This window comes from Rhynchophorus ferrugineus, unplaced genomic scaffold (assembly GCF_030347505.1).
Source record: "Rhynchophorus ferrugineus isolate W39M unplaced genomic scaffold, kcgeb_rfMv2 rfM5, whole genome shotgun sequence".
In the NCBI taxonomy this organism is placed as follows: Eukaryota; Metazoa; Arthropoda; class Insecta; order Coleoptera; family Curculionidae; genus Rhynchophorus; species Rhynchophorus ferrugineus.
In genome coordinates, this window is record NW_027472584.1 from 28,864,080 (window position 1) to 28,878,996 (window position 14,917).

The window sequence follows — 14,917 nt, forward strand, 5'->3', positions numbered from 1 at the left end:
TCAAAATACGTAAATTATATTACGACAATGTACATTTTGACCTGAAATACTTTAAACTTTATTTAAATATCTTTATTGTTTACTGGATATATCTTATACCGAATAAAACTTTATATATTGTATACTATGACATATAAACAGTTATCTGTAGTCGATAGAGTTGGTATCGAAGTGATTTTGATATTGTTAAATTATTATATAATTATGGCTGATTTAGCTATATCTAGCTATGTTAGTTAGCTTGGTAAAATCAAATTTCTACTTATATATTTTTTCAGAAAATATACCTAAATGTAAATTCATTAATATTTATCTTATATTGAAATATGTGAGCCATATTAAAAAAGTTCAAAAGACTAAAAATCGGAAAATAAATAAAAGTTTATTAAATAAAAATTATATAAAAATTATATAAATTAAAGCTACTTGCTCACTCCACATTAATTAAAAAAGAAATTAAACTGTTCATGTAAAATTTAACAGAATTGTGGGAAATTGAATAGCGATAACTGTAAAAAAAAGAAAAAGAAAAACGCTTAGACAATTACTTCTTGGGGACCTTTGGTTTTGGAGTCGTAAATATACTAACCCTTGTTTGTGTTTACGCCATAATGGCATCATAATAAGTTCGACAGTCTGGAATAGCTCCGAACAACACCAAAAAAGCATTCTTCCGGAGATTTAAAACCCAGAGGGCGGCTTATATTGCCCTTTTTTTCCTGCTAAATTTTCTTTTCTCTATGGATTTCTGTCCCTCGATGGGCTTTAAGATTAGATATTAGGGAATTTGTAACATTTGACCTATGGTCAGCCGCAATTAATATCAATATTACTGTAAGGAATATTTTTAACCTTTTTTTGGTTTGGCTATATGATAAATTTGTTAAAAACTTGATGTAATATTTTATAATATAATTTAAATAATGTAAGGTTTTGCCTTATGTAACCAAACATTGTCGTGTATCAAAATCCTATTGTCGTGTTTCTGCTTATTTAACAACTATGTCTCCTTCATTCAAATTAATTCCATTAAGAAGTCTATTCAAGACTCCATTATCCTTTGCTTGGTTTTTAGAATAATATTTTGAATACTTAAATATTAAACACATCTCAAGATTCGTAGCAATAACCGTTGTAGTCATCATTTAATTTGATAATATTATTAAATAAATGAAGTTATTTTTATTTTAGAATATTGACGTCAATCAGATCATTTTAAACTCATCATTCAAAAATATATCAACGTCATACATAATTACAACAAAAATGAAGTAGCACTTGTTAGAACCAGCAGTCAATGACGATTTTTTTTCAATTCCTCGTTCATATCTGACCGCGAATACTAATTTTTCCAGACGAAATATGTACGTAATAAAATTTTAAAATACGGTATTATAATGTAACATTTTAATTTCAAGCCTGTGTAAATATAAACCCATCTTATCAGTACCGACCTTGAATTGTTTATAAATATTTATCAAAAAAGAAACAATACAACACAAGTATATATATCCTACTTTTCAAATAAATAATTATACTGTTATCTAACGTTATCATTTTGAAATTATATAGTCAATTTAATTATTTCAATTAAGGAACAAAATTATATAAATGGGAGGCAAAGTTTAAAATAAAAATGTAATTGGATTGTAGAATCCATTTTTTACTTCTACTTGTTTGTTTATTATTAAAAATGAATTTATATATGGAGTGGGTCATCTATTATTAGCTTTGATCTTGTGCCTGGTGTGTACATAGAGCTTTATGGAATCCCAAATCTGATATGTCTTTTTGTTTACGCTAAGCTTCCCAGAACACTCATTTCAAGCCCTTTCTTTTCATAGTTCTCAACGTTTCTTTTAAGTAAAAACGATCCTATAAAGATGATCTGATACTAAACTATTTATCAATATCAAGCGTTCTATGCGTGCCAAGTTATTATCCAGAAAAATCAACAGATGGAGTATCCTATAGACACCTATTTTAATGAGTAATTAAATACGATATTAAAATCATTTTTTCTATAACAAGTGGTCTTATATTAAACCAATAACAATATTGTACGTACGACAAATAACTTCTAGAAATAAATGCGACATTATTGGCTATGTAAAGAAATATGTCTAAAAATTATTTATCTGTTTGAGTTGAATTTAAGCGAAACCATTTTAATAAAAGTCCAATCTCAAGCGATTTTTATACACAAGGTCGTCTAAAACACCAAGTCCATTTTGTATATTTGTGCTGTATAAATCAATACTGAATTTATTAATGTTTGTTTGTTGTTACATAAAGTCGATCTCCATCTTGGCCGGTTAGTTTTTTTTTATCTATTTTTGACTTGTCATCAAACGCCGAAAGTGCCGCTTCTATGATTTAAACAATAGAAAAATATTAATCAGCATTTTTTTTTATTGTTATAATAACTATTTATAACAAAAGCAGTTTCGTTTTATCTTTCAAATATAATAAACTTCCGATATTATTTTCCTGTCAAACCTCAGTGTATTGATTATATTTTGATAATTGATAGGTTTATGTATTCATTTTGAGAAATTTATAAATTAATTTCAGAACTAAATCCATTTCATAATTCTTCAGGTTTTACGTTTAACTGTGAGTAATTATGAAAATTAAGGTATACATACTATAACGTTAAAAAGACGCGAAGATTTGATTTGATTCGAATAGTTTAGGTGAGATCACTTGAAGAAATATTCCAAAGAAATCCATCATGGAAAGCATTATCAAATGTAACTATCGCTCAACACAATTCCTAATTATCAGATTTTGCTCCTTCATATTATCATCTTTTGGGTTAGAACTTGATATTATACAACAAACTATTCAGAATTAATTTCCAATGTTTCCTAGTTGCTTTTCAGAGAAGAAATATTATTCGTTTGGTGTGAAATATATTATTTAATTATTCACATGCGAATGTTAACGCGGATACAGATGCTTAGAAGAGTTTATTAGTGAGACAACTAACCAATTCCTTCTTCTTTTTCTCATCTTATTTGAATGGCAAAAAGCAAGAATCGTATATCAGTTAGGGTGAATCCCCGAGAAAATAAAATATGTGTTTGTGTCCCGACCCCTGGCACAAAGGAAATTTTAAAGACTGTATATAATTTTAAAGTCATTTCTTTTATCTTTTTCGGGTTTATATCTGTAAAATATTCCGTATTAACTTTTCCTCTAGGGGAAGTTATGCGCTTTCGCAGTCAGAATTTTCACACTTTGGGAACTTTAGAAATAACGATGTTGTTCTGAATTAAATGGCCTGTTATTCCATATCATAAAAGATACCTTCTTTTCGTTCTTCTAATTACGTCTAACGCTACACTTAATTTATAAATAATTCGTCTGAGCACCTCTCATAGGCTCACCTTTTCATTGTATGGTAGTTAAAATGTTTAAAAATGTTATGACCTAAGGATAGCATTAAACTAATTTTATTAATGCTTTAAGGGCCTAAATAGGTATCAAACAAACGTAAGAATAAACAAAGAAAAATTTAAGTCAATTGTTTTTAATATGGCGATAATTTCGACAAAATATATTTATTTCGCGAAGAATTAAGCTAAAAAAATATTGAAAATTCTTTTAATATGTATGTCGACAAAAACCTATAAAAAAGTTTAGCAAAAATATATTTACTTGCTATTGAGTTTTTATTTAACAAATTTAATGCTTTTAAAATTGCCGTATCATATAGTATTATTATCAATTCAGTATCTCATCGGAAGTTTTAAAAAATATGTACTTAACCGTAAGTGTAGAACCACTTAAAAATGAAATGTCTATATTTTAAATTACTTACACTATATCTAGAATGTCTAATGGTCGAAGGCCAGGGACTCGTGGCAGCTGGATAATGTCCCTTCGACCAACCCACAGCGCTTTCGTAAGGAACCTCGCCTATATGGCCCTATAAATGAAAATAATAACAAATATTACTCTCTACATAACATAAGATTACACATATACTCACAAAAAGTACAAAACAAATTATCCTATTTATATTTGTTAATTTTTAGATTTTACGTAAACAAATACACTGTTTACTCAAGTATTTATCAAATGTGTCATAGTCGTTTTTTAGTATATTTGGTATTCACTGTCCGTATTAGAAACCCCGAAGATTTTGTTGGCTTTTTAGTTACTTTTAATAATGTTTGAGAGAAAAATTTCGGGCTATGTTTTCGAAGCGAATGTGTTCTTGTAAATTCCAAAAACTAATCAATGTTATTACCACTTTTCCAGTAACACCATAATTTTGTTTTATAGGATTTCTTAAATTTCTAGCCTAAAAACGGAATCAAATAATTTTCATAAATTTCTTTTGATGCCAGCTTTTTAAAGTAAGTTTTGCATTTTTGTGGAGGCCAGAATAAATAACAGTCAATCAGGCGGTACAAAGTCCGGCCTTTATGGCCGATCATCAAAACTTCCGAAAACCAAACCCAGCCAATCCATTTCATTACTTGCCAAGACACTAAACAAATATGTACTCTAGCATGTTCTTAGCAGTTTTTTAACTTTTTACTTCGATTGCTATGGTTTTTGATAGCAAAGAGTTGGTTTAAAGGTTTGGACAAAATCGAGTGAAATAACGAAACAGAAGAATCGAATTAACGAACAATTATTTTCAAGCCACCCAAAACTTAATATCATATTCCTTGAGTAAAAGAGCAAACCTTTTGCAATCCCCATTGTCATAATTGTCTTAATTTAATTTAAAAATATAGTTAAAGGGGTTAAAAGTAGAAAAATAAAACAAAACAAATAGAGGAAAAGAAATAGAAATAGAAACGAAAAATAACAAGCAAGGGAGAAATAACAGATATTAAAAAACTTATAATTAGGAAAAAATAAGATGAGATAAAAATATTAAATATAATTAATAAAAAACGAAAATATAATAGAGGAATAATAAGAGAAAACATAATAAACTATGAATAAAGTCGTTGCATAAAATGAAAATATTTGTGCGCCACTGAAGTTAATTCGAAGTGGCGATTTTAGGATGATCCAGAAAATCGGACAAAGCGTATCCCGGAGTGAACCCGGAACTGAACGGGAAGGAACATCGTGATGTTTTATAGCGGAGAAAGGGAACATTTATACAAATGAAATTATAATATCTTTTTCGACTAAACGCAATGTCCCGTATAAATTTTCTTTCCGACATTAAACTTATAAAATATAAACCTTCAGTTTCCAGCGTCAGCGTTATTTTTCTCGCTTCTTTTTTTCCACCTCCGTCTGTCTCTTCGCCGAAAGAACAATATAACAGAAGACAGTTTACCCATATAATGTTGATATAAACAATAAATATATTTAAAACGAGTAAACTTCATTTTTAATTGTTAATTTAAATCTACAATGAAACAAACTAGTAAACGTATTTAATGTTCTTTATTTTAAGAGTTGATGTATAGACTGAGATTGAAATGATAAATGTTTAAATTTTCTTTTCGTAGTAATAGGATATTTTGAAGAATTTTTCTCTGATTAAACATTGCTAGGCAGCATCCCTTGTTTATTCGTTTCTATCCTTAGAAGCATACAAAGTACGTGTTTGTCGTGAGATTTGAAGAAAAACATTGACACCTGCGAAACGAGTAAACAGTCATATACCGACGTGCCTTACTAAAACAAAAACGACTTTAATTTCCTTTGTGTGAGTCAGGCATTTCTTAAGTGCTGACCTCTGCTTTATTAAAAGGGTATAATATGTTGTTATTTTACCAATTATATACATTGTTTTCATATGGGCCAGACTTCGCTTATAAAGCAGAAATCAAACTCATACATTGTAGAAAACAAAACGAAATTTTTATCATTATTATAAACAATTACCCACTAAATTAGTTTTATTATTATTGCTGGTATCCGAACAACAAACCATAATAAAATAGAAAAAGTTACACGAGGCAATATCGGGTAAGTACGGTGTTTTGTTGACCGTATTTGTCGAGTTTGACATAAAGTATCTAGTACATTTTCGAAATTAGTCACAAACTACACGCACTTAACTGAACTTAAATATATGTTAGAATATAAGATAATTGATTTTCTTATACTTGGTGTCAGTCTTATAGGATATTCTAGATATAATATATAGTCATTGAAAATGGAGATTACATTTTTTCAGTAACTCCACATAAGTAATGTAAGGCAAGTTTCCGTTATAATATCACAGATAACAATAGTAGATATAGATATACTGAATAACTCAATGTTGACATAGTGATTCACTACAACGCTGGAAAATTTTGGAAAAAAGTCGTTGCCGAAATATTTACTAGCGTTCTTTATCGCAAATTTAGAGAATTTCTTACAGAATGTATAATACAAAAACAGATTAATTATTAATAATTCTAATTGTTATGAATACTGTTTGTTTTTAATGTAGCAATTTCGAAGTATGCTTTGTGTAGGTTAAGTCATAAAATATAGTTGTAATTTTCTTTGAAGGCAAATGGGTAAAATTGACTCTTCTATCTAGTTTTATAGGTCATTAAGCTCGAACTAAATGTCTTAAACAATAAACAAACTGACGATGCGACATGGCGTGTTATAATCTACTTCAAAAACAAACACGTTTTAACATGTATTGTGTGTTTTGAAATCATTCAGCTACTGTCTAAGGCAGAATTTATTATTTCTACAAATAAGTTTGATATTACTCGAACTACAAACTAACGTTCTAATTTTGAAAACGACAAAATGCTTTAAATATTTCGTTCTAAATACATACAAGTACTGTGTAAACAAGTATTTAGTTAATTTGAGTTGCGTATGTTGTCTGATACCATTGTAGTTTCCGCTAAGCCATATTTGAACATAGAAAATAATTACTGGGTGCTTAGTTTGGTCAATATGGTGGATATAGAGGCAAATTGTTAAAATTGACACTTAGCTGCGAGCCTTTGCTTAATAAAATATCTTTAATACTTAATAATAATAGGATAAAATTATAGAAAAGGTAAGCTTAGTCTGGCCTTCTTTGATGCAGCTTGGTGCCGGAAACCCACCTTTGGTTATGAAGGGTCCACATTTTATTAAAAAGTATAGACCAACCCAACAATTATTCCAGTTAAAAAATACTTGTTCAAGTTGAAAGATATTGTGAATAATTACAATAACCCATGTTGCGGAAAGTGTTTTCATATCTGGTCATTTCACAGGTTCAGAAATTTCACCAATCAATTATCATTTTTAAAATGGTAAGCGGTAATGGTAAAATGGTAATTTCAATTACTTAACATCTCTTTCTCAAACGTTATTGTATTAAATAAAAAGTAAATAAGCAAGTTTTACAGATAATAAGGAAGGCGCAAATATTGATAGGCTTCGTATATTGATAGTTTAATTTAAAAAGAACGACCAATTTGTAAACATTTTGATATATAAATGTTTTTGCACTAATATTTTTCCAAGTGGACACACTGTAGTTTTTTCTATTACTTCCCTTAATTTAAAGAATAATTTGACAGTTCTGGCAATATTTTTCTGGAATAATTGAATACGATTATACTCAATTATACTTCTATGTTTTGTAGTGTATAATAAATATAATCCTAGGGAAATAAATATTTTTAGCAAAAATTTGTTGTCAGATGTAGTTAGATCGTTGTAAATAGAGACAACAAACAATGAAATATCTGTATAACATGAAACATAAAAAATAGACTGCTTTTGTTTTACGATAAAATCAATCATGACCTTTAAACGTAACCTTAAAGTTGTTGAATTGGATTAAATTGTTCGCTACAATATTAATCAGAACGCACATGATGAATACCCGAATATTTACCTTGTTGCCATCAATTTATATGCTCCACTACTGAAATTTACTTATAAACAAATGTGTTTTCTTTCGTACCAGTTATTCCTCTGGGTTATTCGTAGGAAAATAAAAATAAACGGACGATGTTTTTTTTTCAGAAAAATCTTAACCACTGTTGTAGATTAAATACGTATTGTTTATGTATTTTCCTTTGCTTTATATACCGATTTAGCTGACATACAAATTTCTTTTACTAAATATACAAATTCAATGAAAAATACACAAATCTCGATATTATTATTTAAAGATTTTATTGTTTAATAAATATTTACACAGATTGTATTTATATCAAATTAATTTAGAAAAAGGTTATTTATTTTATCGTTTTAGGATAAAATTCTGTCTTAATTCCTGTCTTAATAAAAATTATCCAGAGTTTTTTCAAGTTTTATTTATTCTTTTTGAAATTTTATTTTATTTTCTTATTTTCCGAATAATTATTTAAAAAATACAAGTTGGTACTGTAAATTGATATTAGTTGTTGTCGTTTTGTGTGTTTTGGGATTCTTGCAATGTAACACCGAATTTAAAAAGGAATGTGCGTTAAATATATGTGTGCCGACTTATTGAACATATTTGAAACAGCCTAGGGTAAATCATGTATAGTTCTTAACATGAAATTGAATGTTATACGAGGTAAACCGAGAAATTGCAGTTAATTTATCTCAATGTCAGCATACTTACTACCAATGCAATGTATAATCTGAACCAAAATGTCATCAATATTTTTCAAAGATTGCCTTTAAAGTAAACGGTAAAAAAAGATACTGTTTTCGATATTATAGAATGTAAAAAATTATGTTTGTAATATTTTCATTCACCCGGCTATCCAGACTGACTGTGCAAAACTTGCGGAACTGGGAAAGTAGCAATTTCAAGGTCATTAGGGGAGAGTTAATCCCCTGTAAGAGGAAAATAAGAGCAAAATATAGCCAGCAAGCCGTTGGCACGAACCTTTTCCATTTTTTTTGGCTTTCGAAGAGTTCAGACACAATCGAACCCTTTAATGAATATAATTATGCAGAAATATTTTATACATTAATTTTTTTACACTCTACTTGAGTTTTCTTCTTAAAAAGTTTGTTTTTTACTTTATGTTTCCATTAATTTTGGTTCAGCATTCAATATTGTAGTCGTAAGAAATTTGATGAATAATATATATTAAAATTGTGAGTGTATGCACTTCCAATATATACTGCTTTTTCAATATGAATTTGCTACCAGAAAGATGGGAGAATTAGTGATTAGCATTGGCAAAATGTAGACATGATTGTAGATCCACAGCCGTTATTGCAATAGGACTGCTGCAATAGTCGTAAGATACCGACTACTATAGATGGGCTACAAAAAAAAGATGATGTGATTAAATTCTATGCACATTTTCTGCAACATACAGAAAAAATCTTAAAAATTAATTCACATTTCTTATATTCCTTATGTAATGACATAAACAGAAGATAAATGATCGAACTGTTGAATTAATAGTGGTGAAATTTGATCTAAGCGCTTGGTCACTCGGCAGGCTCAACCACTAATTGGCAACAGCTTAACTTAACAAGGAAAAATGTTAAACATCCCATCTAAAAAGACCCTCTTCTCTGATTAAGCGAGTAGGGGACGTTTTTGGTTAAATCCAGACTATGAGACAGAAATCGTTGCTTACTTCAGCATTCCTCTGATCTTTCTCTATACGTATAAAGTAATCAGCGGGTGATACAACGAATGAATTGGCGCTTTCGCTTCGTTGCTTCCTCTCGCCTTTTAATTGTTCGCTATTGGCGACGCGATGAACGTAAACCGAACTCGGTTACGTTGTGGCGCCCGCGAACATAAAAGAGCTATGCGTAAAAAAATTATGCGGACATATTAGCGATCTTATCTGAAGAGTGTTTAAGCTTCCCTAGGTGATATTTGGCGCCCTATACGTTGAAGGATTTAAGTATAATAAATTTTCTTATAAGAAAAGCATTTTTGTCAGCAATAATTTCCTCCAATATTATATTATGGAATGATATACTTAAAATTATTGATCAAATATTGTTAAAGCGACACAAATGTTGGTTATGAAACAACAACAAACAAACTATTTATTGATTGTATTATAGATTATTAGTTCAAATTATTAGTTATCAATTAAACTGACATCTTTATTCAAAATAAACATTAATATAATTAATTTTGTAACACTTTATCAGATATATCACTTTATCGCTCCAAATTTATTTATATGTAATTATTAACAAAGACAATAAGTTATAACACTCTAAAATGGACTGAAGTCTGAATTGCTTCAAAGGCTTTTTAATTGTGGAATCCATGACAGAACATTATGGATAACAAATGATAATATAAATTGAAATGTTTAAATGTTCTTATTTTAAGTCAAAGTATGTAAGATGAATAAAAACATAGAAAAAATCAGGCTTAATTTAGGCAATGATTCATAATTAAAACAAGTAATTGTGGAAAGATAATCAATGAAGAAAATATCCTAGGAATGTATCTATATTTAACAAATATTCATTTGTAATATTTAGCCAGCCAACCCATCGTTCGACACCACTGAACATAAACAAAATTATAAACACACATGTGTTTATATTTAGAATTGTTTTCGTCAAATCTTAAATCTGAAATTACTACACTTGAATGCCGCATTAGTTGTTTCGAAATAGTTCCTGGGATTTAATTCAGAAAATTGGAATTTAAAGACGAAAAGAAAAATGTTTTGGCTTTGGCTTTCTTTTGTACACGAAGCTGGACGAAAATACCATCGAAAATTTTTCAAACACCCGTTAATATATAGAGTGTTTCGTGTTCGTTTCTCTTTACGCTTTAAATGAAAGAATAACAAAACTACAAACGTGACAGTGTCGAAGGAATCCAGTATGTTTTGAAATTCGATCCTTTCCTAAAATGTGTCTCACTCTATATTATTTTAAGTTTGTTTTTGTTGTTCTATAAATATGGGGATTTTTTTTAGTTTTTTTGTTTGTCTCTAGCACTGAGAAAACAAAACAGTTGAAAGCAGAGAAGAAGCTACGACTGAGAACAACCCAACTGTACCAGATGCCATTTTATTTGCTTACAGGGTATAAAAAGGACCTAGGTATGCAATTAAGTGTCCGACATTTTCCCACCCAACTATTTACACTACTTGTGTCTCTTTAATTATACTCTTTATATTGACAATTACCATATTGGAAATAAAAAGTAAAAAGATAATTTGAAAACTGTTAAAAAGCGTAGGAAATAAAAATTTATGAATGAATGTTACTGAGCTAAATACGCTACTGTAAAATCTGGGCGTTCACTTTAGAGACTGAAAGAGTTGTAAGGCTATTTTATTTTGTTTACACTAACATTTTAAGGGGATGACATTCTTCTTGCATGTTTACATTACGCCATAGCAAAACGAGATCCCTATCGAAAAATTGTGTATTAAATATGACGCATTTCCAGTTGGTCGACTTGATGACATCCATAGGAACCCGAAAATTATATTTTTTAATTTGGTTTCCTTAAAATTCACAAATAAACACGATAAAATAACAATAGGCTGTTGACTTCCATTGTTCCAAAGATTAAATGTATGTTTAATAACAAATAAATAATATACATACGTATATTCGCCAGTTTTATTACTTTTTATGTGGATATGTATATTTATTTTAACTGTAACATTTTCATAAATAAAATTTAATATTATTTCAAAAGCACCATTTACTTTTTAAATTAACTAACTCGTCATTATACTAACGCTATATAAACAGCAACAGCAATAGCAAATGATTTCTTTGTAAGTAAGCTCAACAAATAGACCTAAGGTGTTAAATTCTTCTTCCTGAACTATCTAACGTCAATATATAAATTCGTAATGTGTATATGTAGCTAAAAATGACTATTTAATGAAGCTGTTAACAATACAATAAAATATTCACATGTTAACTTAAATAAACGATTATTGTTCGTTGATTTTCGCTAGAACATTTTCAAAATCGAAATAAATAACATAAAAGTGTGATATTTTATTTGTCGGCGTAAAAATTTTGCTATTAACGTGAAAATAACTAATTTTTATATAATTTTATGGCTATTATCTAAATTTTTCGTATTTTTGCATAAAATAAACGACTAAAATAAAATGTACATACCGTTTTTTATTATATATGTTAAGACCTCCTCTAATTTCATAGAATTAGACGAAATAATGACTGTTACAAGCCTTTTCATGAATGTTTGTTATAAACCAAAAAATTTCTGTTGATTTTATTAAAACAATTTGAATATTTCAGTAAATTATAAGTAATTAGTTGCAAAAGTGCCAAAGATTTATTATTTATTTATTATTACTTACTTCCAGGTTTATGTGTTAAGCATAACCTCGATAATCGATATCATAAAATTGTTTAAAATGAAATTAATGAGAATTAATAATTTTGAATGTGATTGCTGTCAAACAAATGTCATGAAATTCACTTGTCACACGCGGTTGCGTCGTACGCGTTTTCAATTACGTAACCGATATGGCGCGAAAAAGAGCGGGTTATTCGAAAAGTGCGGTTAGGATTGTCGATTAGAGACCAGTAGCAGCGACGTGGGCCAAAATCTGTTCGCAAGGCGGCCACTCTGATCGCGCGTAGTCGAACTCATACTGAGAGAGTACAGATAGACACACACACGCTTATGCGGCACACATAATGTGCCGTGTTGTTTACTGTTTACTTGTCTGCTCGCTCGCCTCACCCGTATGAGAGATGTTGTTTACACAGTTATATTTAGAGTTAGAGAAATGCAAAAGCAAACCAACTACACCTGCCTCGCCGACTGGATATCATCCCGCAGGGACGTATTTGTGGATTATCCTCGTCGGTCGTTTTAAGCCCTTATTTTTACAACAGACCTGTAATTTACGTATGTGTTTTCTAAAAAATTTCTCCGACCTCTCCGAATTTATCGTATACCGATTTTAAACATTCCTTTACCTGGGTGCTTTCAAAACTAGTCACTTTATAATATTTAATGCAAGTTTTTTTTTGTTAGAGAGATTTATCTGACACATTGTTTGTGATTATATTAGATCGGAATAAAATAGCATTGATATTTTTTTGGTATCATCTATTGGGAATATGATAGATGATCAGGCAGATTAAAGGAATTTGTGATCCACTGCTATTTATCAAAACAAAATTATAAAATAAATGATTCAACCCAAACCGTAAAGACGAAATTCTACATTAATGACGTACATCCAATATAAAAATAGCTTTAGAAAAAGAAATCATCACATTAATTAAATACATTTTATAGTTTCTTTGCCATGTTATTTATTTATCGTGTTATTGAGAAAAAAAATTATTTTCATCAACAAATTACCATAAAATTGTATTAATATTCGTAAAATTTAAATCAACGTATGAATAACAATTCGTGGCCCTGAAATAAGAGATAAAAAACTTTTTAGGCAAACTAGGTTGACAATTGTAGTTTTATCTTGGTTTAGATACAGCAAACAAACAAATATAAGAATATACAACAAATAACATATAAAGAATATGTATTTTTACATCATGTTTTGTTGACTGAGTGTCAAGGCGTCTTTATTCGACTTACCTATTTCATGAATTTTTGTGACTCTTTCGTTGGCATCAAAGTTTAAACATATTTAAATATAATGGAGATTAATTTTTACATAAAACCGACGCGTTAGATTGTATCACTATGTACGTATACATTTATTGATGTAATGAATTGTTTGATGTTCAAACCAAGGACGTTGAATTTCTATTGTAATTTGTTAAATGATTTTCAATTACTATTAACTTTTATAAATATATGACAAGCTTTTATGACATTAATAAATAAAATATAAATAATATTTTGAAAATAATTTCTATTTTTTTTAAATAGGAATAACTGTCAGTTAGGTGCTGGAAGCCATCTAATTTCACTCAGTAAGAATTGAAATCAACGAGATTGACTCCACAACATTTGCAAATTTTACAAATGCATTTTCAAAGTTTGATTTTTCAAACCGAATTGATAAATAGTTAAAATACCAATGCATCCTCAAAACTCCCCGATTATAAAAAACTTTATGCTTATTTTAATGTATATTTAATGTTTATTATTATTTATTAACTTCTACTTCCTATGAATGTTCATAAAATAAACATCATATCGCAATATGATTCAATTTAAGTTTTATGGTGACACCACGTACACAAACAACGGAAAAGATCGAATTTGCAACAATTAGCACAAATATTTGACGAAATGTTTTTTCACCATCTCTATTTGATAATTGCTCATCATTATTTTATTAATGACTATCGCATAGTCTCATTGTTGTGAAGAACAGGAAATCAAATAATATACGCAGCTAATTTTTAGCACATTCATTTGTTGGAAGATAAAAAAAAGGCCACGGTTGTTGTCATCAACAAATTATTTTGTTTATCTTAAGTAAATAAATTTGAAATAAATCAATTAGTGCTAAATACAGACCGTGTTCGGTACGCAGGACCGGCCTTAAAAAATACGCACATTAATTTAATTGATTTTATCGATATCAATTTGCTAAAACGATGTGGGTTTATATCGATTTCGAACACTTCTTGTTTTAGATAAATTGATAATTCAACTTTTAAGTTGGTTTAGATTAATTCTAATACTTTGTCGTGTTTGACCAAGAAAAAAATTTGTTTTTAGTACAGGAGGACATAATAAATATATTCCAATTCATTGGACAATGCAACAATTAGTAACAAGTTGAATACATTTTGGAACTGAAAACATTCCTGCGTCGAAATATAAACAAGTTAGGTTTGATTTACATCTTAAAACATTGATGCAGCTTTTACCAACGAAGAATACAATCGACTCGACGAATCGTAACAAATAAACAGATACTCTAAGATTACTGGTTAAGTATTTCGACACAATCCTGCTGTTCAAGTTCAAAAGTTAAATCATGTAGATAATTATCAAAATAAAATCGTTAATGACTGAACAAATGGTATAGGGTTTTTGATCGATAACTATTTTGATGGCGTT

At 29.0% G+C, this 14,917-nt stretch overlaps 1 protein-coding gene across 12 annotated transcripts in view; it reads right to left on the reverse strand.

Moving 5' to 3' along the window:
* The window catches only part of LOC143197182 (forkhead box protein P4), a 106,517-nt gene that overhangs the window by 84,741 nt on the left and 6,859 nt on the right, over positions 1–14,917 (reverse strand). For 7 of the 12 annotated variants that reach the window (XR_013005940.1, XM_076405418.1, XM_076405419.1 and 4 more), the window contains exon 2: positions 3,827–3,934. Coding sequence is in view for 6 of the 12 variants with exons in the window: in XM_076405418.1 (XP_076261533.1) it covers positions 3,827–3,934 (108 nt within the window). In the remaining 6 variants the exon portion in view is untranslated. Of the gene's footprint in view, positions 1–3,826; positions 3,935–12,015; positions 12,122–12,218; positions 12,522–14,917 lie in introns of those variants that run through there. The other 5 variants (XM_076405423.1, XM_076405420.1, XM_076405422.1 and 2 more) reach the window with 3 other exon arrangements.